Genomic DNA, 25,064 nt, shown 5'->3' on the forward strand with positions numbered 1-25,064 from the left:
ATTTATCACAGCGTTAGTTGTAAGTAGACTACATTGTGGATGTGACTCACCCTGCTGAGGCGCTGGTCTGAGGCCAGCATGTTGGAGGATCTGGAGGTCTTCATGGCTGTAGAGGTGGTGGTGGAGGAGGATGAGGAGGGTGCCAAGGAGGCCTGCTTAGCCCGCTCCTGGAGCCCCGGCTTGGGCAGCCCCACCTTGGTGGGGCCTGCTCTCATCATGGCTGCGTGTCAGCTGACTACACCTGAGAAAGAGAAGACCAGAGGAGTGAGAAAAGAGGAAACTGTTGAATAACAAACTTTTGAAAGGTTATCCTAAAGAAAAATAAAAGCTTACTATTTGAGTGTATTCACTAGTGTACAGCAGAAGAGCCCCGCTGGCAGATTTTTCCAACACATGTGTTCTGAATGTTTCACTGAACAAACTTTTTCTTAAATGACCCTGCCACACAGTCTACGCCCCAAAGGCACCAATAAGCACTGCTGAAATATGGACACATGTTCCTCCATTTACTAGAGAAGAACTTTAAATAACACAAAAGAACAGCAATACAAGTAACACTATGTGAAACCGGCTTTTCAGTTGTTTAATTTCTGTTATTGACTGTCCAGTATAATTTATACCTTTAAATACAGACTTTGTTGATGTATGTGTAAATTCACTACAATATTTCGTTTTAATTGAAAACTACATAGTAATATTAAAGCAACAATTAGCAATGATCAATTTAGACAAAAGCTGAAGTTTATGTCTATTTCCTTTGTGGGGCAGTATATATCTAAATATTTCAAGGAAATGATCTTCAATGCAAAATAATATATATTCAAATATTTTATAAGCAAGACATAGGTGTGGGTCATAACTAGAATTGTTCCCTTAAATATCACATAAAAGTGCAGGGGAAGCACAGAATAATAGCATTACCTTTGCTTGGTATGAATAACAAGATTATAAGGTATTACCACTGCCTGGTGGCATTTGTGACTGATCCAAAATATACAAGACAAGAGTTGCCTCTGAGGGCAGATAAGGTGAGGCCAGGAACAACAGCATTGAACTACTTCCTGCTAGAGGGAGGAGAGAGAACACAATCTCTTATCTGATTATTTCAAACTAGCGGCACTGACCAAAAAGCAGAAGTATCTCTCCACTGATTTAGTTAGAAGTATGCAGCCAGATACAGCCGGCTGTCATTCCTTTGTAAAGAATAAAGTTAAAAAGCAGCATATTTTTCATCTCCTACAGGATGTGCTCACAGAGACTGTTGAAGGTGTACATTTGATGTCCAGGAGGAAATGTACTCAGCTGGGCAGAGAGTAGCTGAAGGAAATGGAAGGAGGCGGGAGTGCACTTAAGCGCGGAGAGTGTGCGCTGGTAAAGAGCTCTGGAGTTCCCAGAGGAGGGGCTGAGTCATTGATCAGGGCTCTGAGAGGCATGGGGCTGTTAATGGGGATAGCCTCTAGTCTCTGCAAGAACATACACGAGTTAACCAAGGACAGGGCTGTCAGGCAGGATGGCTTTTTTTTTCACCTGTTACTAACTATTTATAAGGTTGCAAGTGTAGCACCACATTTGAGAGCAGAACAAGTGATGCTAAAATTCAGATTATTTCCAAATCTGTGGTTAATAATACTCAGCAGACCTGCAACCAATGATATTATGGGTAACAGGAGCAATGTGGCAACGTGAATACTTTTACAGAACAGAGGATCCACATCAGTAGACACCGAGTGTTTGATGCATTTTATGCTGCAATGTGAGAGACTGTTTGCCTGTGGTCAGGGACTTGTCTGATAAAGAACACACTGTATGCACTTTATTTTTTGCCTCTGTGAGAGCGTGTGTCTCTCTGCAGGCCTCTCATATGATACTCACAGCTCTCTAGGCAAGATCTTGTGACTATCTCCTGCCCGGCCTGGTGGCTCAACACCTCAGTTGTGATGCCTTACCTCCCCTCAGGTCCGTTTACACGGCCACTGCGCCACGTTCGACCTGCTTTCTCAACCTGTCGAGGCTAAATGAGGAAGTGAGGCAAAATTGAGGATGTCCCACTTCAAGTTATAATATGTTCCTTTTGAAAGTGAAGGGAACTAAGCAACTACCAAACACGTGATGTGTAGTAAAGCCTGCAAAGATTAAGTCTTAACTTTTCTGCAGATATGACCTCTCCGCATCCCTCTGCAGAGATATGAGGCGAATTTCTCAAGAGCCAGAACGGTGTCCCACTTACTTTATAATGGCCTAGTTTAAAACCCAAATGTCTTTGAGAGAGACAGCGGGTTGTATTTTAAACATGAACTAGCTGTTCATGTTACACAGTGTGTGAAGACACACAGTGTGATGAGGGTATGTCTCTGTAAATGCGACTCAACAACATTAACTGCCTTTTAGATAAACTACAGCTCACACTGTCTAACAACACAAACATGTAGAATGATGACATCTGGCTTAAGCAAGGCTGGTAAAAAGTTAAATATGGGAATTTGCTCTTAAAAATACCAAAATTAGAAAACCAAATATAATTTGCGGTCACCACAGCCATAAGTAATAGGTTGTTATCGGCCTTAATTATATTGCCTTCAAAAACAGGAAGATGAATGTAAAAGCTGACTTTGGGATGGAGTAGTAGAAGACTTTCTCAGAAACTCTTGACGGTTGCTGCTGGACTCGACTGCTGACAGATAAAGATAAAGGAAGAAGACCAACGGGCAACAGTTATCAGTTTGGGCCTGGATGAAACTATCACACATCATTTGATCTGATACAACCCTGAAGGAAAGGACAACGTGCTTTCATCACACAAGGAAGATCAGCACTGACACGCAATGTAAACATCTCACCAGATCAGACCAAGTCAACAGATAGAAAAGGTCGACAAATTTGACCTGTCAAACAACACACTGCTTCATTAAGTGTGAAATTTGAATTTCTCCACACGAGTAGTTTAGTGTTAGATAAACTAGAGCAAACTATTGCAATATATCAATTTACCTCTCAGAGCTCACATAGATATAGCTCCAGCATTTAGAGTGAGTGTTATTTATATTTCTTTCACTAAAAAAGAGGTATCATACATTTAAGGGGCAACCTGTTGTAGAATGATAGGGGAAAATAGGGACAGATGTTGAGTCAAAACCAATAATTACTTTAAAAACCCACTATATATATACTGTAAGAGTTACAGAGGAAATACCATTTTGCATGCATTCACTGCACTGATATGTATCTTGGCCCACTCTGTTTGCCACAACCACATGCGGCCTCAGATCACGTAGGGAAATCCTACCTAGCCAGTCCTGACCACTGTTTGACCTTAAATGCAGAGCAGGATGGGCCGTGAGCACTTTACTTCACTGTAACGGTGTAGAATATGGAGCAAACCTGTCACACGTCAGACTCTCTGTGTATGCCAACCAACATCCTGTCACTGTCATTTAAACACACCTTCAAAATCAATGACGAGAGGGGAAACTGCAGTCCTGTGCTGAATGCAAAACATGCTGCCTTCCTGTGGTTAATTAACCAAAACGGATTCAGGTGAGACTAGACTGCTTTAAATTCCACAGAGAATAACATTTAAGAGGTTTTAAACACTGCAACACACAACAAAGCATAACCAACTACTTCTTTACAGCTATGATGAGGATATAAGATGTTTTGGTATGTGTCATCACATCCTCATGTGCTCTTTCCTGCCTGACTCAGTGGTTAAAGGGTGATTTTTTAAAAGGCCAACATACACCTAAATATAATATCCTGTAAGCATAATATTAGCTCAAATAGGGCGGCCTTTTATTAACTGGTGTTGTAAAAGTAAATACAACTCTTGCACAGAGGCCAGGCCACAATCCCCTTTCAGAGACGTACTTTCAGTGGTTGACAGAAATGTGAGAAATCTGGCAGAAATATACACAGCAGATGTTTTCAGTTGCTTTCTTCCCGACCTATTATTTAAAAAAAAAAAAAAAAAAAATGACTTCAGTTTTTCCCATTTCAAAACTTTCCTCTTCTTATCCAACTAGCCAATTATATAAAATCCAAAATAAACTCCATTGTCCTTATAAAGCTTTAAAACAATGAAGATCATCTGAGATCTTAAAGGTAGTGATGGCAGATTGGTGTCAGAGAGAAAATGCTAAAGAAAATAAAAAAAACAACAACAAATAAACAGTGGTGCAGCTCACTCACGTGTAGTACTGGATGCTGTCCTGGAGCCTGCCTCTGCCTGAGTGCTCCGAAGCACAACTGACCAAAAATATGTCCTTTTTGCTGAGCGTTACGGCGAGAGCGTGAGGATGAAAATGAAGCGTCAGGAACAACTGCCTCAAATACAGCAGACAGGATGAGGAAATACTGCAGGCTGCCAACCGCTGTGCTGTGCGCGCCGTCGCCTCTTTCACTCTCTCATACAAAGAGGAAGAGAGGCACATAGTCTCGGCTATGGGCATGTTTTTCTCCTCTCACAGTTTTTCCAGACTTTCACTCTGTGAAAAACTCACCGCAAGAAAAGGGAGAACGGAGCAGGAGGTGCTGACACGACCGAGCCAATAAGGGTAATGATTTTTTAGGATGAGTGATCACAGAGCCTGAACTGCTGCTGTTAGAAATACAGGTTTCTGCACTTTGTTCTCAGGACTGTGGCTTGCGATTTGATTCAACCTGGGATAATGTGTTTGTGTGTGGTTTGTGGGCGAGACACGACTGTTCCACTGTATTCTTAAATTAAAAACCACAGCTGTACAAAGTTGTGCTGATTTAGTGAAATATTTGGGCACCATTTCCTGTTCACGTCCGACTAAATTAAAGCAGATTGTGAAAAATAAAGATTGATTTATGACTGCTGCTGTGAATTCTTTATTTCCAAACCATCTGTAGGCCGTTTGGACACACACAGAGGTCACTTCACTGACAAAGCCATTCCTTGTCTCAGAAACACTTCTTAATCTGAGGGTGGGTCATTTGTGGAGGGGCTTGCATTTTACGCTCTACCATACTGGTCTAATTTGGATCCCACAATCTACGGCATGCAAAGGCTGTAGAGCATGTGGGCAGAGAGCGTACTGCTCTCTGGGCCGACATGAAACAGACTTCAGTTTGTGGCAAGTGGCTAACTGTGGAACGTGGTCTGACCACACCCCTACTCCACCAAAAAAACTGCTTTTTAAAAAGGACGCTGCAACGAGTTGAGAAACAGTTCAGGAATATTTTTAAAAGGAACCGTATATTGTTTCACACTCTGCTGCAGATACAGATCTTAACTGTGATTTGAAGTGAGCTGTAGGCTGATTCAGATTCATAATTATTAGTGTATAATCACCTGAAAAAATGGTTGTGTTCTATCTACACAGGGAGTGGGTCCTCTTCCACAGAGCCAGCCATGGTGCAACGCTTTGTTTCTACAGTAGCCTAAATTGGACAAACCAAATACTGGCTCTAGCGAGGGCCTTTCGTGTTTTTCGCGGTCACCATAGCTTCTTCTACACACTTGGAGGGTGGGGTCGGGGGTGAGGGGTTATTCAGTTTTTAAGATCTGCATCTCTTGACTATGCCACTAAATCCTACACATTGGTCCTTTAAATGCTGTCAAAACACTGCAGCATTTCTGTGAGTGTTGATTGCCAGTGGTCGCACATTTTCTTCCCTGTGTGGTAACTGGATTACCCCACAACCACAGGAAATACTCCTTTCTAATATCTGCAAGGTGTCTGTTGAAATCACGTATTATGACACTTCAAGCATAGTTCAAATGAACAGGCTAACAATTGTTTTAGTTTAGGATGTCAGTGCAAGTCCTCTGTAATGGTATGGGAGACAAACATGTGTGACTTTGTTTTCTATTCTAGTCCGCCCTTCATAGATGGCTGCAGCGCTGAACAAACATGATTTATGGGAGCTATGTTTCGAAAATATTGATCCATGGCTCAATTTGTCTTTATTCAGAATCACACAAGAAGTGGGGTAGTTCCAATTATGATAAATCCCTGAGGGGCAGGAGGGGTGAGCTTGCTGAAGGTAGGCAGAAGTAACTGCCTGTAAGGTGAAAACAAAGGTGAAAAATGAGCTACCCTCCAAGGGAGAATAAAAATGTTGCCTGGGAAGACTTTAGACAGCCTTGTTCCTACTCTATACACCTGGTGTCAAAAGCCGTTGCGTTTTATTGACTTGTGAGGAGTATAACCAGGAGGGCGTGGCATACAGTATGCAGAAGATCACGCTCTCCTCAGTACAGACGCTCAGACCAACCTGTAGGAGACAAATCACTTTAACTTTGGTAAGAAGTCACCATGAAAGAACAATAGCACGCTCCAATGTGCCCTAATATACTGTAGACTGTAACTGACTTGGAAGGAAAGCAAAGACCTGCTTCATTTACTTCATGTCTACCTCACTTATTCACAAGCAGCACAGTAATTACAAACACACAGACTATTTCTGAGCCAAAGTAAACAACCAACTTCAGTACGAGAATATTTCTATGAATCTCCAACTGGAATAATCGTCTGTACTGCCAAGACCCTTTGCATACATTAAAGCTGAACACTATGAGAGAGGGTAAAAATGGAAACAGGAAACAGCAGACGACAGGATTACAAAACAGGCCAAACATTAATAAATAATGATAGAGCATAAAGCCATGTAGCCGGATTCTACCTAAGCGAGGTTGCTCTCGGGATTCCTGTCACTGTGTGATAAAGGAGTCTGAGAGTACCGATCATTGGATCTCACACTGAACTATTTACAGGCACGGTGAAGCTCGTGTCTGAGCCTCCTGCTTCTTAAGTCTCTTCCTTTTTCCTCCCTCCATACACAGGAAAGAGCACTGAGTCACATTCTCCACACAGACACACCACATTCTCAAAGGATGTGAAAACAAATATAAAAAGTGTGATGATGGTGATTCAGCTGACCGTGTGGCTTAAAATACTCATTTTTTCCATGATCACTGTAGTAGATCCTACGCTCATTATACAGTAATATAGATATTACTGTAATTACTGTAAACAGAAGTAGATTACATTGTAGAGGTTGTGCAGGATTACAAATTCAACGTTAAGATTTTCTGCAGAGAGAAATTTAGATGTGATTTTGACCGTTGCTCCAAACATTTTGAGCATTATCTGGACGTAGCATTGAGGGTTTGACTCCATACTATTTGGTGCGTAATGGCACAATGACTTTCACTTCATCGGGAATTACAAACAAGCTTAGGCAATAAAAACTGTGGTATATGGCGTTGTACTTGCTTACTATACTATGTACATTCAATTCAATATGAATTCACTTTTTATTTATTATTTAAAGCCATTAAAACAGCCATTAAAACAATTCAGGGAACTACAGCCTTTTAGATGTGAAGGGTTCCCCATTGTTTAAGCTGTCAACAGTATTTGAGAGAATGAGAAAAGATTCAATAAAGAATCGAATTCAGTAACGTTTAAAATATAAAGCATTGTGTCACATTCTAAAATACACAACACAAAGTTAAACTGTTCAAGGAACAAGCCAAATCATTTTACTGTATGTGAGGGTGTGATGATACCATACAACAATACCAGCTTCAGCATAGTCTTGAAAATGATAACAGCTGTTTGTCCCTGTTGCTGTAGCAGGTGCTGAAACTGATTCTGTCATCTTGTCATCAGATGTGATTGAGCCTTTTCAGTTGTTGTCCCCAAAATTGTGGGAGTCATGTGTCCCGTGTAGTCATGCCTGGCCAAACTCTGGCTTGTATTTGCTCGTTGTGTGTGCACTGCTGTTTGTGTTGTCATTTCATCTGATTTTCTATCTTATTTGTGATTGTTTTTTATGTTTGATCCCGTGGTTTTGTTTCATTGTAACCATCAATCAAATTTTAATCTCTCTGTTGTTTTTAAATGAGGTCTATAAATAAAATGGACTTGACTTGACGCACTGCAGCAAGAGGATTAAAAACATGAATTGGTATGAGAAACAGTTGAATTGAACTTGAATTGAGTCTAATTTAGATTAAAACCTTATATAACTATGATGAAATGTAAGAAGCCGGCTGGATACCAATCATTGAGTGTCATCAGGAGAATTGAAAATAAGCTTCTTACACTTGAAAGCAGAGATTATGTTACAGTGGTGTCTGCTGGTGTGATATTGATACGTTGCCACTGCTACTGATATCATGTTACCATAACAGCTGCTGAGCATTTGACCAACACTTGTACTTGAGTTCCTGGGTGCAGATCAGATTATTGTTGCTTTATAAACTGTATGATCAAGATCCATTTAACTACACGTGCCCCCAAAACATCAGTAAATTATCTGACATAATAATACACTGCACTGAGCGATGTAGGAAAATATGTTTGATAACATGTATGTGATAATATTTTAACAGGGTCTGACCACATCTGCAGCTCTGCAGCATCTGTACAGCACCTGGGTCTGTGGAAGCAGCGTGCTCAAAGTCATTATGTCAGCTGAAGTGAAACAGGAAGAGTGTGGGATTAGTATGAATGCCATGCTGTGAGACGGTCTCTGCTCTCCCTCTGGGTTCCCCTTTCGTCTGGGGAGATCTGAAACTAACGCACAACAGGACGCAAACCTCCTCTACAAAAAGCAGCATCGGGGTAGTTGCAGCACAAAAACAACGAGGCGAATGTGTAACTTGTTTTGCAGTCAGGGGCAATTTGTGAGAGCTGAATGTGAGTGAAGCCAAGATGTCCAACACACCAGAAAACCAGGAGCTACTATATACACTACATTTAATATTATTCTGCCACCAGCTTTTGTGTGATTTGCAGATTATTTTCTCTATTTAATTGTTTGGTCTATGTCAGACAATAGTGTAAAATGGCTATTGTAATTTCCTAAAGCCAGAGGTGATATGATAAAATTGCTTATTCTGTCCAGCAGAGCCTAACTCAAAAACATTCAGTTTACTTTCACATAAGTTAAAGACATGAAGGAAATCCTGACAACTAAAATACTGGAATTGGGACTAGAGTTTGACTGAAGGATTATTATTCATCACAATAGTTGCCAATTATGTCTTATTAACTAATCCATTGATCAACTAGTTGTTTTATCTTAATTTTTATTAATCTTTTCTTGAAAAGAGTAATATTACTGTGCATTTACTGTACACATACAAACCTATCAGGCCTTTTTACTGTATAAAAACTACTTCTCAGCATCTGAATATGAAATAGCTTTAAAAATGAGAGCTGCTGCTTGAATCAGCATCTTTTAGTTAAGTTAAGAGAGAAGGAAAAAAAAAGCGGAGCTCGTGAAGAAAGTGCTGAGTTGATGATTTGCTTTGATCTGGACATAGATCAATTGGTTGTTTGGCTGGCCTTCGGGCCTGTACAGCGGGGGTTCCCTAACTTTCAGAAATAATAAGTGCTCACTATGGGATCCTGGCTCATTAATGTGATGGTTCATATTCAAGAGGAGGGGCTGGAAGGCTCAATACTCCACTTTTATGCCTGATACAATATTCACCTTATATTTTAAATCTAAATAAGTTAATTATCATTTGAAATTTGTATCATGTTTTGATCTACATAAGTTATGTCATTTTGAGTTGTGCACTCAAATTTAACATAAGTAAAATGATCAATGCCCTCATTACTAATTGAACAGCTTGCCGCTTTATCTGGGGTTGGGTCGCGGGGGCAGCAGCCTAAGCAGGGAAGCCGAGACTTCCCTCTCCCCAGCCACTTAGTCCAGCTCTTCCCGGGGGATCCCTAGGCGTTCCCAGGCTAGCCGAGAGACAGTCTCTCCAGCGTGTCCTGGGTCTTCCCCAGGGTCTCTTACCGGTGGGACGTGCCCTGAACACCCCACCAGGGAGGCGTCCGGGAGGCATCCTTACTAGATGCCCGAGCCACCTCATCTGGCTCCTCTCAACGCGGAGGAGCAGCGGGTCTACTCCGAGCTCCTCCCGGATGACCGAGCTTCTCACCCTATCTCTAAGGGAGAGCCCAGCCACCCTAGGGAGGAAACTCATTTCGGCCACTTGCACCCGCGATCTCGTTCTTTCGGTCACTACCCAAGCCTCATGACCATAGGTGAGGGTAGGAATGAAGATCGACTGGAAATCGCCCTCAGACACCGAGGTACTTAAACTCCTCCACTCGGGGCAGGATTTCATCCCTGACCCGGAGAGTGCACTCCACCCTTTTCCGGCTGAGGACCATGGACTCAGATTTGGAGGTGCTGATTCTCATCCCGGCGGCGAACCGATCCAGTGAGAGTTGGAGGTCACAGTCCAATGAAGCCAACAGGATCACATCATCTGCAAAGAGCAGTGACCAAATCCTGAGGTCACCAAACCGGACCCCCTCAAAACCCTGGCTGAAATCCTGAAAGACCTAGAAATCCTGTCCATAAAAACTATGAACAGAATCGGTGACAAAGGGCAACCCTGGCGGAGTCCAACCCTCACTTGAAACGAGTCCAACTTACTGCCGGCAATGCGGACCAAGCTCTGACACCGGTCGTACAGGGAACGGATGGCCCATATCAGAGGGTCAGATACCCCATACTCCCGGAGAACCCCCTACAGGACTCCCCGAGGGACACGGTCGAATGCCTTCTCCAAGTCCACAAAACACATGTGGACTGGTTTTTTACATCATATATTCTTCTATTCTTTTATAATACATTTTATTCCCATGAGCCAATATTTGTAACTTTATACATTGTAATTGGTCAAACACCAACTCCAACAACGCAGTAATAAGTTATACAGGACTACAGGACAATTCCTTTTATAAAAGGATTATACATTTCCTTTTATGTCTTACAATTCATTTCATCAGTCCTCTTAAGATATTTGCTCACAAAAAGATTGAAATTATTAACTTACTGGACACCAAGAACATTAATCCTATAAAGAAATGTAGGTAAGTTGCTTCTTAATATCCGATCTGTTTGTCCTCAAAGGAATAACTGATGTATTGAACTGTGCCACCTCACAGCCATCACAGCCTTACATTATCTCCCACAAAACTGCTCTGTCTTGGATTCATTGTGGATAGCTTGGCAGGTGCAGCTGCTCCACATCTCCAGTTACACCAAAGAGGCTGTTCATCTCATCATAAAGCATATTTGTCAAAGACTGCATCAAATGTAAATCAATTTACATTTTAACCAGTAAAATCTGAGCTGTGATTCATGGTTTGCTGAGGGTCCAGAAAAACAAGCTAAAAATAAAAGTAATCCAGCCTGGCTTAATGAAAATCTGTGAAAACTGATTAAGCCAGGAGATGCAGCAAGAAGCCAAGTAGGCATACTTTATTTACTTTAGATATTTATGCATGCTATGATCCCTCCCAATATGTCCTACTGTATTACATGTTGGCTGGAGAAACAGTCACAAGACCACTAGAGTCCTTATATAAACAAACTTTTAAAACTCAGGAGAAAAAGCCAAAGCATCATCATCACTACAGGAAACTGAAAAAATACAATTGGCTGAGCTTTGAGAATTTAAGATTATATTAAAATTAGTGTCTTGTTTATAACATTTTTAATGGTTTGGGACCTCCTCCATTATGTGACTGTAATTTCATCCAGTGAACTCTGTAAAAAATAAAATAAGAGATTTTAATGTACCATTTCATCATACTGCATTTTAGCAGTGGGCATTTTCTGTGAAACGCCCTACCTGATGATAAGAAGAGCTGCAGCTCCATCATTACCTTTAAAAAACCAAATTAAAAAGTCTGCTAAGACCTACTCAGCTCTGTAAGCACTGACTCTACAGTTTATCTCACTGTCTTCTCATGAATGCTAATCTAGTTGACATTGTGGGTGTGTGTGATGTGCTATTGTAACTTTGTATCATGTGTCCTGTATGTTTTTTGCTTTCTATTGTTTGTTATTGTGCTGGTAGATGTTGTAATTGTGACCTGCTAAAGGGACTGCAGATGGAAATTAACTCAGGTACAGTACATCAAATGGTAACATTTATGTTTCTCACTCTACATGGTCCCTTACAAAATAAATAAACACATTTTAACAGGTCAGATGCTAAAAAGGGAACCGCTGCAGTAGTAAAGAGCTGAGATAGATTGAGCCTTTATGCATATTTCATCTGCTAGGGCCTCTGTTTCATCTTTCTCAGAGTCGGGCTCCCTGGAGGGCCAAACTTCCTGCTCTGATGGTGTCAAAGTTCTTGTCTGATAAACAGCCAGTCAGAGCCACGTTGCACAAACTTCATCTGCTTTCCTGTCTGCCTGCCTGGCTACATGTACAGTGAGTGGGCGGATTCCATAGAAACACTCGCATAGCATCCATGAGAGCTGTGTAAAAAATATAAAAAGACGACCGACTAAGCAGAGCACAGTGATATTCCACAATAGAGAATCATGATATTTGTGCCACTGAGTAAAACTACAGTCCCACCCAGAAACAGCCTCCCTGGCAGTGTCTTTAGAGATTACAACAGAGCACAGACTTGTGGCATGAGAGCTATTTGATGTGTACTGTGGGTGTGTTCAATTTCACTTGTGTGAAGAGAGACCAAAAGACATAACAATAGTTCAGACGTCTTTCAGCTAACAAACAAAGATTTTAACAGTACTCTGCAGGCATGTTTTACCGTCACACCTGTAAACTTGCCTGTCCAGTTTGCCTGGATGGGATAGCTCAATAATATCAAATCATCTGACTGATTATTGACACACGCAGTTCTACAACATACTGTCCGCGCTCTCAGGCTACAAAAGGAGCCTGACATTCGTGTGAAAATACCATATCTCCTCTTTACCTCAAATGTGGCCCAGATGACCCATTTACAGAAACAGAAGAATTCCTTGGAGCCGGCGAGTTAGACTGTGATGCTTGTCAAGTATGCGGTCTGTTTCCTGGACGATCCTGAGCTAAAAACAGAGCCAAATGAAGAAAAAAAATTGCTCGGAGCTACCCTCCTTCACAGCTTACTCACAAACCTCTGACAGAAAACAATGCTGTGCCAGTGCTGTGCATTTTTCACTGCTGGCCTTTTGGTAGATTATATGCTAGATGTTTTAGGTCAAAATTTAAATAAAAAGTCCAAATAGAAAATTGAAAAAGATAAAACATTTAAAAGAATGTCCTTTTTACTACACTATGAGGAATATTCAGGCCATAACTAAACTTAAAAAGAAAAAGGAAATTGAAAGAGCAACGTTAAAATGTAAAATGATGACAATTTAAAATTTAAAAAGCTTAAATGGAAATGCTCAACCTGAAAGCTTCAATAGTAAAGATAAAATTGAAAATGGCAATGAAATAGGAAAAGGGGAAAGATCAAATATTAAACTCAATATGGTAAATGGAAAACCTTAAATGAAAATAGTTAAATTAAAAGTTTAAAAAGATTTTTTTCCCCCCCATTTGTACTTAATTATTTGGCATGTGGCATTTTAAATTTGATCTTTTCCATTTGGCATTTGGCTTTAAAGCTGTATGTAAATGAGGCATGGCCCAAAGGCTGGAGACAGGGTTTGAAATGGCTGGGTTGTAATACAGGCTTAGACTGTTGAAAACAGTGCAGTGTGTGAGGTTAACACTAGCTCCACGGTTTTTCAGTTGCACTTTTTGTCCTCATCACTACAGACAGACATGTTTCAGCTGAACATCACAGTGAAGGACCACTTGCTGTGCCAGGTTTGGATCAGCAAGCTGGATGTTAGCTACACAGCTGATTCTGTAACCACTGGATCAATGGACACCGCTAGACTCAGGACTTTTTCTCTCAATCAGACATGTTGCTTTTACGGCACCTTAATTTCCCTTAAGGGATCAATAAAGTGCAATCTTACCTTAAGCAGTAACAATGAACAGACTTTACTGCGCAGTAACAGTCCACGTCTATGCCTGTGCTTTATGTTATTTGCTTCTACTTTGGCAGATCCGCTGCTGAAATTACAAAGATATGACAGCTCATTTGGCTGCCACCCCACAGCCACAGGTTTTTCATTAACTACTATTACAATAATTCAGTTATGATTATGTAGAGTTAATCGTTTGTTCTACTGTCTGTGGAAGAACGTAACGAGGCAGCAAAACTATTTGTATTCAAATTTAAGTGGAAATAGGCGCAACAGTCCTGTTTTTTCATTACACTTCAAACCCCAGTCACCAAGACAACGGTCCGCTAATCATTCACCCACACCCTGACTCCATGAAAGACGCAGATCTGCAGCTAACACAGAGGACCAGGAAAAGGTGGTGACACATGAAGAAGCCACGCCATTATTGGAAGTTTTCTCTTCATCAAGAACTTCCTGTCTTGACAATGAGGCCAGCTCTGGCTTTGGCCACACCTCCTCATTTATATACAACTTGAAAAGCCAAAAGGCAAATGTGATGTGGAAAAGTGCAAATGCAAAAAGAAAAATTTAAGCTTTAATTGAAGTATTTCCATTTAATATTTACCATTTGCCATTTTGATGTTTCCCTTTTCATATTTCCTTTACCATTTTCAATTTCGTCTTTACAATTTCGTCTCTCAGTTTGAGCATTTCCATTTAAGCTTTTGCACTTTAAATTTAACTTTTTATCATTGTCACTTTACATATTAAAATTATGATTTTACATTTTAAGTTCGGATTTTCAATTTCCCTTTTCTTTTTAAGTTTAATAATGGCCTGATTATTCCTTGTACTCTAGCAAAATATTAATCTTTTTCATTTGATCTCTTTAGTTTTTATTTGGACTTTTAATTATAATTAAGACCAAAATCATCATCCATAAGATGATGCTTGAGGAGAAAAGCTAGCGTGACAATGTTCAGGGAGGGAGGGGTGTTCTCTGTGCCTGTGTGAATAAAAACAATATATCTTGTTGAAATATGCAAAATATCTGCAACCTGCTGTAGTGCACTGAGCGACCTCATATCCTGACAGAAATAGGGCCGCCTCTGTTTATTCGACTGACTGAAAGCCACACCAGAACTCGTCCTGCTCCAATCAGTCCATCTCCACTTATCTCCTCAATCAAAGCCTCCACTGCAGTAAAGGACATGCCACTCCAAAATGCATGCAGACCAGACCTTGCCTCTTGGGTACAGATAACAATTCTTTCTTCTCACAGTGCTTTCCCTGAATGTGAGTGAAAGAGAGTGGGAACAAGAGCTGACTGGTCATACCAAGCAGAGGAATGTGTTTCTGGCCATATTAGTATTTTCCTAAGATCCTCACGCTGAGCAGTGTGAGAACTATTCTTTTCACAAGAAAGAGAGAAAACATTCACAGCAACAAAGAAGAAACGAATGGTTACAGTGTTACACGAAAAAGTCTTCATTGCACTTACAGTAATGTAACAAGCACATGCGACAACTATTTATTCACTGAATTAAAATGTGCTATATCTGGATTGGTATCATTATCGGGATATGGAATGACGTAAATCAGGATATGAAATTAGATGCTTAGTCCTGAAGGCTCTACCTAACAACGTTTGCCAGGGAAACTGTTGCTAAGTTGATCCTTTTATGGATAAATAGCACACAGTGTTTAGAGATAGGGTCATTTCCATCTCAAATACTACATGTTTTATATATAAAAACTACTGCTTGTTATACTAAAGAAGAATTCTCATCATAAAACTGTGAAGAAGCCTGAAGAATATTTTGGACATGTGTAAACGAATACCTAAATAAATCAAATTGAAAACACAGAGCTGTCAGTCCACATTGACAGACAGGTCTTTAAACACTGAGCAGGTTCAGCTGCAGCATCAAATATAAGAAAGACTCAAAGATTCAAACATGGCATGGCAGGCAGGTCACCCAGCTCATTGCTGAGTGGAGAGGGGTGGTGTACTGTATGTAAAGTACTGGTAAAGATGAGTACCCCACCTTACATTAATACTTGTGACCAAAGTTTCCTGAGAGGAAGGTTGAGGTCTCCATCAATGCCAGCTCAACTTGGTGATAAAAAAATAGGTCAGAGGCCTTTTGGCCGTCACAAAGTCATATTCAATCTTTCTATAAATTCTCTGAATTATACCTACTCAACATCCAGATCAATAACCCTGATCCATTGTCACACATCTAGTACCTTGAGTTTTTAAATATACTGGCATTGCCTAGCTGAAATCATGAGTATACGAATGATTTAAAAGTCAGAATTGATACAAAACTAAGTTCTTGTTTCAGCTAAAATGCCTAATCAGAACTTCTGAACCCAACAAATCAGCGATGGTATGTTTGGTATGTCCAAATATTAGAGCCATAAGCACATTTCTTTGAAAAGTATGTATTCACACCCTTCCTCCAACCCAGATTGTTGTCTTAATGTGAGTTATATTGAGTCACGGGTCATCAATATGATGCTATCTCCCTCTGTAGAGAGCATCACAGCACAGTGTAGAGGACTGCTGTATGTGCCTCTTACCCTTCTTACCACAGCTGAACAAGGTCACTCCAAATGTTGATACCCCACCCCCCATCCTGACTCATTTCATACATATGTCAGTAGCAGCATGTGGATGAAAGACTCAAAATGCAGCTGCTAATTTTCTCCTCAGTCCCTCAGCGTGTCATTAATAAAAGTGAATCCAGGACAGCAGCACTGGTAGGAGATATTCCTGAGCACTGATGGGAGACCTTGGATTCTCTTTAAAACGTCACACAATCACATTTAAATACTTCCTATTGAGCCGGGCAGTCAAGGAGATCACCAGGCATGATTTTCCGTCTTGCATGACAAGCCATAGCGCCACTTTACAACTGGCCATGGGTGCTCCTCACATAACCCTTGGCTATAAATAGCAAGCCAATGACAAGGACTCTGGATAATGATTAGAACAGAGGATGAGAGCAGCTAGAAGAAACTGCTGGAACACTGAGGTAGATGAATGGTTACAGCACATGTAACATAACCGCAACGTCCCTGGTTCAAATCCATCGGGGGCCTTTGCTGCATGTCACGGCCCTCTCTCCCACTTGTTTCCTGTCTGCTTCTCCACTATCAACTATTGAATAAAGGCAAAAAAAAAAAGCCTGGAAAAAATCTAGGCTCTTCAAGTACATGCTGAGTATCAGCTTCAGCTAAGAAACAACAGTGTCTCCATCAATGACAAACACAAAGTCATTCAAATCAATAATAAACTTGATTAGAAAAAAGGCAATTTCTTTGATGTCATCTGATCCAATAACTCACAAATGATACACACAAAAGACAGGAGACTCTTCACGCTACATCTATCAGTAAATTGTATTTTATGCCCAAGATTAAAAAACTGGATTATCCACTTTACTCAGTACAGTCAGTAGTCTGCCTGCCCATCATTACACGGACACAAGAGCAGCCTCCCTTGGTATGGGTGATTTTTTTCCACTCTAGCACAGCCCGTCCAGCCCAGAGGCCAAAGACAGATTTCCAACTATTTCCCCTTCTTGGATGGTTAACCATGAGAAAAACAAACACTGTAATTACCTACAAACATCATTCACATTGACTGCATCATAAATGACTGGTGCCCTGCTCATATTTGAACCCTGTTTTCTCCTGGCATTATCAAAAGGGACAGAAGAAAGTGAAAGCTGTCATTTGTTGCCTATTTGGTTCCTCCCAAAGGACCCATGCATGTTCCACTGCGTGGCCGGTCTATTCTATAAACACAAGACTGCAACTTAAACTCTGCAATTAGGACATACTACAACTTAACCTTTTTTGTCATTATTGAGATGTCAAATTACGCTCCACTGTTAACCAAAATAGCTAAAGTTTATTATTCTACCGTCACTATTTCAGACAGTGATCCTGTGTTTCTGGAACACTTGGTAATGTAGTTAAAAAGCAAATGTTACGTGGCAATAGCAGAAAAACCCACAGTAGCTTAGCTCAGGATAGTTGGCCATAATAAAACATTTAAGGGCCTATTAAAGACATAAACAGTAAACTTTCACCGATGACTACACTAAACACAACAAAGCCCTGTTTGACTGCTTCACATGGCGAGGATCTAATGAGGAACAAATGGCTGGCTGATCATGTGAAGAAGAAAAAAAGGAAACGCTTGCAGTGAACTGAAGTGGTTCCAAAGGCAACTTGCCATTGGCAACAAAACCTGAAATTTACATAAAACAAAAGGGAAACCTAAGCAGTAAGGCTAATTGTGTCAATTCATTTTGATCTGCCAGCCAGCACATTCTCGGTTTTATTAGTTTAATGTCAGGAAGAAAAGTGTGAGAAATGTTGTGAGGGAAGCAGGTGCTAACAGGGTCTAACTACTGTACATACAAACCCCTCAATTCAAATAATTGTATAACAAAAACGACATATTTGCTGTGAACAGGGGCATGACGAGTACACTTAAATCATGTCATCTTTATTTTGGGGGGAAATAGTGGGATTTTAGCCACCTGAGGGGACTTAACATATGGTGGCTACTCTATAAACTGCTTCCCACATTTTTTTTCTCACAGCATTTCTTCCCCATAATCTTATTGCAGGCAGCAAAGAGAAGCTTTGAAACAACATTTATACCTTTTTAATTATATATATTAAGGGGACCTCAGTACTGCTAAGATCCTGGCCATAGCTCTAGATGAGTGTAAGCTGCAGTCTTCTCACTGACATGTCCCTCCACACAGGAGCACATACAGAGGTGTCCATCACTCGCATGCCACCGCCATAATGACACTATCATTTATAAAGACCTTAAACTATAGTTGTATAAGAAGTGAACCAATAAAAAGGTTTTGTGTTTTTTTCTTTTCTTAACAGAGCAGATGGGGAGTATTGGGCAAACAAGAATCCTGTTGAACTCACGACTCCGCATGGTGCAACATTATCAAGTAAACTGAAAAATTCACGATGACAGTCTGAAGCAACGTGAAATGTTATTCGTATAACTGTTGGCTTATGTTACCATCCTACAATGAGACATTAAATTAGCGCGAAAAACAACATGTCCTCTGTCTAATTTTATGACGGACGTTCTCGTATCAGGACTGACACGTCTGCTTCAGGATGAATTAGCCGTTAAATGAAAGGAACAGAAACATCTACTGTGACTGTTAAATGCTGTTAACCAACAAGCTGTCAAAGTCAGTTTGTCGTTGCTGTTAACTGGCCAAACCGACAGCTTCTTTCATTTCCACCGACTAAAGAAAGGCGTTATGGGTAAAGTTTACACGTTTAAACTCAACACACTGGCAATAAGAAGAAGAAAACACCGTGTAAGGTGAGAAGGAAACGAGTACTAGCTTCACCTCACCTGTGCTGCTGTGTTGCCGCGGTGCTGCTGTTGTTTGGTCAGGATGCTGCTGCCGCCTCACGCACGCGACTCATTAAAGTGTCACCACCGGCCCTGAGCTCGAGCCGGTAGGTGGAGCGCGTGAAGTGGAGTTTGGCGCAGTGCTTCCAATGAATTCTGGGAAATGTAGTCTTTCTATGAGGGAAATAATAAAAAAGTCAGATAAACTGTGGCCAAGTGTCCGTGCCTATTTTGAATGTAATATTTAAATGTAAAATATTTAAAATAATCTAATAGAACCATATTATTATATTAATAATAGTCTGTCTATGTGTTTTCTTTTAAAGTGGTGGGCAAAAATTAATATAACTTCAATTTAACAGCACCGCAAACCACAGCCCTTAAAAATTACCGTAAATGTTATACTAAAACATGATAACTCATATAAAGTTAGGATTTATTACTGCGCTGCTGGTAAGGTCGTATTTGCAGCAGGTTGACTTTGTGTCGAATGTGCTGACACGAATTTAAATAAGACTTGTGATGAATAAAATAATTTGAAAGAGCTAGAAGAAAAATATATTAACTTAACTCTGTTAATGTGTATATATAGAAATATATAGAACTGTAACCGTGTTTCCATTATTTTTCGTTCTCAAAATAAGCGACTACAAATGTGCAGAATCTGCTCCCGCTCGTCTTTGACTACATTTACCTAAGGCGCTGTCATTGAGAAACATGGCGGACTCCACGGGTGCTGCAAATGCTGTTACCTCAGACTTACAAGGTCCAACTTTGGCTGGTCCGAGTATGGACAACCCACCGATTCAGTACAGTGCGATTCTGGACCACCTTATCGGGGAGAAGAGGTCCGTAAAGGATCTGAATCCTACCGTAATGGGAGGACTGCCGGTGCCTTTTAAAAGCGATGACCAGAAGATGATCGAGAGGGGCATGGAGAGCTGCGCCTTCAAGTCTGTCCTGGCCTGTGTGGGAGGTCAGCAGTTATTATTAAACATTATTATTATCATCAGTTGCTCAGTGTGTTTGTATGTTTGTGTGTCCAGCTTCAGCTTACAGGCGGTTGGAAACAATGTTTAATATGTGGTGTCAGTTTCTATGTGTGGGGATGAGGATTTGAAGAGGACACTGGCATTGGGATTTCTGCATGGGGGTTGTGTTAAATGTTTTCCATGATACAGACCTGAAATGATTATTTAGTCAACAGAAAATGAATCTGCAACTACTTTAATAATCGTTTAAGTCATATTGTAAGTTACAAATGCCAAACCACACTTTGAATATGACACCTTGGGCTTCATGTATGTGTAATATTTCTTTCTTCCTTCTTTTTCCAGTATTATCTGACATTTTACATACAAGACAATGAATCAAGGGAGATAATTTGCAGATTCATCTATACTGAACATAATTGTTAGTCACAGTCCTTTCATAGATTCCTGTTCATTACAGAAAGATGATCAGTCACTGTAAGGACAGTCATTTTCTTTAATCAGAGGAGAATATCACTATCTTTTATTAATTTCACCCCCTTATGTTGTTGTAATTAACTGTTTAAACACTCATGTTTCCCCACAGGGTTCGTCCTCGGAGGAGCTTTTGGTGTTTTCACAGCAGGCATCGATACCAACGTTGGCTTCGATCCTAAAGACCCTCTGAAGACCCCGACAGCACGAGAAGTCCTCAGAGACATGGGTCAGAGGGGGATGTCGTATGCCAAGAACTTTGCCATCGTGGGCGCCATGTTCTCCTGCACAGAGTGCATCATTGAATCAGTAGGTCACACACACCACCTCTCTTTTATTATGTTGGACAGACCTGCATGGCTTCATAAACGTGGCTGAAACTAAAGACTTTAATACTACACATCATTGAATCATTATTATTTTAGTTGCTCTACAGGAGGAATAAATGGACTAAAATGTCTAAAAAGAGCTCAAAACAAAGGAATAAATGAGTATAGAGGATTTCAGTGTGTCGTTGGACTTCGTGGACAAGGATTTAAACTTTGAAGTATCTTAAGTACAGTTACGTAACATGCAACTATTAACAGTCTCAAAAAGAATGTGCAATCTGTGGTCAAATTACAGGAACTCATAATTTTAAAAACGCAGAAATGATTACTATGTCAATGAGAACAATGTGGAAAATCATGACAACAAATGGCAAACACACTATTGAAGAGGACCAGTATTATCAGGTTGAAAGATGTTGATATCATATTTTTTTTGTGTGTCTAGCCTGGAGAGCACACTCACTCTCATGTTGTAAAAAAAAAAAATCACAGGTATAAGCTAACCAGGATTCAAGTATTCTTTATACTACTTCAACAGACCCATGATGGCACTTGAATTATGAAGCGATGGCTTGTTAAGGAATTACTCATCCACATCTTGTAAAACCATTTAACACCCCAAGTTGAGGGTCTGCCTCATACTGGTGGTATGGTAGCGCCCTCTAGTGCTAAGTAGTAAGAGTTATTTGTGCAAAATTAAAATGGAAAAAAAATCAATTATTACAATTCTCTGATTTTCTCTCTACAGCTCTCACACATAACTGCACTCATCATCTGTATCTTCTGTTCTTCATTTGCAGCATAGAGGCAAATCTGACTGGAAGAATGCAGTGTACAGCGGTTGTGTAACTGGGGGAGCCATTGGATTTCGTGGTATGCAACCAAACCTTTGATGTTTTCAATTGATGGCAGAGCGGTTTTATTTCTGATGTTCTTACATGTGTGTTTCCTTTCTGTTTTTATAGCTGGTGTGAAGGCCGGGGTGCTGGGATGTGGAGGCTTCGCTGCATTCTCTGCTGCTATTGAATATTATCTGCGGTGAACCACTGAAGAGTTTGTCTGTGGATAATAACTTAATGGTTGCACATCTGGATGAGCCAGTGAAGACTCTGAGAAATGCAACCTTGTGAATATCTGCCTGTACAGAGGATTACTGTAAAAGCAGGACTGATGTATCCAGTGGAAGTGACAGGTTCCTGTTTGTATACAGTGATGTTAACTGACACTGAAAAAAAACCTGTCTGTCTCGTTACTTTTTATCATATGAAAACTTTGACCAAACAACTTCATGTGGAGAATCTCCAGAAATGGAGCAGAGTGGAGCTGCTTCTGTGCTGAAGGCGTAGTAAGATGGAAACACTCTTAATCATGACCACATCACATCAGACTCATATTAAACACTGTTCTTGTTGTAGGACGTTGGTATTAAGAGTCAGTAACTAATAAACATCAGGATTATTTATAATAAAACTTTTTTTTGTTAACTTGTGCTCACTTGTTTTCTTGACTGCATTTACAAGTGTCCATATCTTCAAATCTGTTGATTCCCTTTTAATAAGTCATTTAAGGCTTTTTTCTTGTATTGTGATGTGTGTCAGACAGACTTCATACAGAGTTCAGAGTTAAGGGTTTCCACCAGGAGAGACAGCTGGACTGCTCTTCTGTGCATTACCTCAGGAGTATCAACTGTCTTTACAGTTACATACATTTGGGGCAGATGGTATCATAAATTATCAGTAGAACCTAATCAAGATTACATATTTTGTCCAAGTCATTATGTCATGGTATTTTTACAGTATAGGTAACGCAAGACATTTAACTTTGACAAATAGTTCAGACTATTAATTATTCACCAAAACAACACAAATCAGCTTATTAATGGAAATACTGAAATAAATGCACTTCAGAGCATTAGTGCTATAAATGTGTAACTTTTAGAGGGCACTTCTATCTGAGGTGCTAAAAACATGACTTCATTTTTAATGTTTACCTCAGAATTCAAGATGTAATTTGTTTCAAACAGCACAGCCCGCAGTAGAGCATTACTGGTGTGAGTAATGTGGCCATTTTAAGTTGTAGGTACTTGCCTCTATTTAAAAAATCTGATGTTTAATATAACTGTCATGCTGTTGTGTTTCATGTTTGATCATAAATGTTGAAGTGTTCATTATAGTCATTTTAAAACATTTTATCATAACTCAGTAAATTGACTTGTTGGAACAGACCTCAACAAATATTATAACATCTGCAGCTGATTCAGTATTTAAGAAGCTTTGACATCAGTAAGAGTCGAGAATCTCACACAACGCAGTAACATTTCAGATGTGATGATTTTGTTGAATTCAACAACAAACCAGTAAAAAATGATAAAATAGTAACTTGTGAATTATATGAATAAAGTATGATTTAATAACAGTAATAACCACTTAAAATATGTGTTGGTAATATGGACAAAGTTCATATCCTGATCAGTGTTACAACATGTTTAATATTAACATGTAATATTATGTAACTTACATGTTATACATACTGTATTATTTAACGCTTAAAGATCACACTGTTGTTGCAGGTTATGAAGAAATATTTAGAAAGTTTGTATTAAATATATTACATTGACAGGATTACACTGTATGACTCATGAGATAAAAAATACATGAATTTACAATAACATGCTGTACTGAATGTGACATAGTTAAAGTTTAACTTTAACTTAACTAACTTAACTTTAGCTTAAACTAAACTTAATACTTTAAAGTGTGTGAGTGAGGAGCTTCCTAAACCCACTAACACAGGAGAAGCATGTGGTGACAGCTTCCTCTGTGCAGGATAGGTAGGGACGGTCCCCGTCCTCGTGACTGGTAAGGGGCTGCTGGAGGGGTGTGTAGGGGAGGGGGTGGGGGCTTGTGAGGGTGTTTTTGCAGTTGTACTCACTGTGTCTTCAGGTAGAGTTTGGAAAGCAGGGTGCTGGGACTGGTTCAGAGGTCTGCTGTGGTGCTGGGTCTCTTGACGTCCGCTCTCAGCTGCTTGTAGGTCCGTACATTTGAATCTAATAATAATCAAGAAGGTTCTTATAATAGATATCATCAACAATTTGTAAAGTGATTTTTAGTTATCAGCACTTTGTCACAGCTGCTACCTTTCTAGTTTTAGTGAGGGGATTAGGGGAGTTTGTCCTGCAGTCATCTGGGAGAAGACCTCCAGCCTCCACAGCTTCACCTGTAACTACTAAAAACAGAGAGATGTCTGCGTGTGTTAGAGAGAGATCAGAATGTTCTGTTGACCTTAAGTAACTTTGGGTTGATCAATGACATAAGCATGTGCGTGTCTGAGAGAGAGATTAATCACATGTTAAATACATATTAATCATACTAATTTGTTCATTAATTTTTTTACAATTTGTTTTTCATTAATTGCAGTGGTTCTGCAGTAATATACAAATCATTTGTGGTATTTCTTCCTCACATTCAGAGTTATTACTGACATTTATCTCTAATACAGCCTGATTCAATAATAACTTATCTAAAAGAGAGAGAGCAAAGATATTGATGTGCAGCTGTGATTTTCCACTCACTGTATTATACACTGTCAGAAATGTATCCTGCAGCAGCGGATGTCTGATGATAAAACACACACAGCAGGATGTAGAGGCAATTCGTTAAAAATGAAAACTAACTTTTCCATTTACCAGCAATGAAACAACAAGCCGAATGAAGATTAAACATTTTCTAATCACGCCATGTTATTTTTTCTAATTATTTTCTCTTAAGTTGTATCAGCAAGTTTTTTAGTTATACCAAAAAAGACATTTCAGGTTGTTCACACGGAAATCCCAGTTGAGACAATATAAAACAAACATTAATGCACCTTTTTCTCTACTGTGAACTGCTGCTAAACTGTTGTGTTTTTAATGTTTTATTAGCTAAATATTAGTTGGTTTTTATTTTAGGTATAACTGTTAGTACCTATTTATTACTATTTCTTAATGCACTGACAGGAGCTGATGAAACACAGTATTTGGTTTTATTCTGCGTATGCAAATATTCAGTGAAATTAATTAAATCTTGAAACGTTTATTAATATCACC

The 25,064-nt window shown here is 39.8% G+C and overlaps 2 protein-coding genes across 4 annotated transcripts in view; one reads left to right on the plus strand and one right to left on the minus strand.

The window, feature by feature from the left end:
- specc1 (sperm antigen with calponin homology and coiled-coil domains 1) overlaps window positions 1–4,295 on the minus strand; it is a 62,083-nt gene extending 57,788 nt beyond the window's left edge. For all 3 annotated transcript variants that reach the window (XM_062432817.1, XM_062432819.1, XM_062432818.1), the window contains exons 1-2: window positions 4,186–4,295; window positions 51–241 (exon numbers count right to left, since the gene is read on the minus strand). In XM_062432817.1, coding sequence (XP_062288801.1) covers window positions 51–218 — 168 coding nt within the window. In that variant the 5' untranslated portion in view covers window positions 219–241; window positions 4,186–4,295. The remainder of the gene's footprint in view (window positions 1–50; window positions 242–4,185) is intronic.
- Window positions 4,296–19,893: 15,598 nt separating this feature from the next.
- On the plus strand, window positions 19,894–22,468 carry timm22 (translocase of inner mitochondrial membrane 22 homolog (yeast)). The gene is made up of 4 exons (XM_062433460.1): window positions 19,894–20,161; window positions 20,764–20,960; window positions 21,781–21,853; window positions 21,946–22,468. Exons 1-4 carry the CDS (start codon window positions 19,903–19,905, stop codon window positions 22,020–22,022), a joined length of 606 nt encoding a protein of 201 aa, XP_062289444.1. The 5' UTR covers window positions 19,894–19,902; the 3' UTR covers window positions 22,023–22,468.
- The last annotated feature ends 2,596 nt before the right edge of the window (window positions 22,469–25,064 follow it).

This window comes from Scomber scombrus, chromosome 14, assembly GCF_963691925.1.
Source record: "Scomber scombrus chromosome 14, fScoSco1.1, whole genome shotgun sequence".
NCBI lineage: Eukaryota > Metazoa > Chordata > Actinopteri > Scombriformes > Scombridae > Scomber > Scomber scombrus.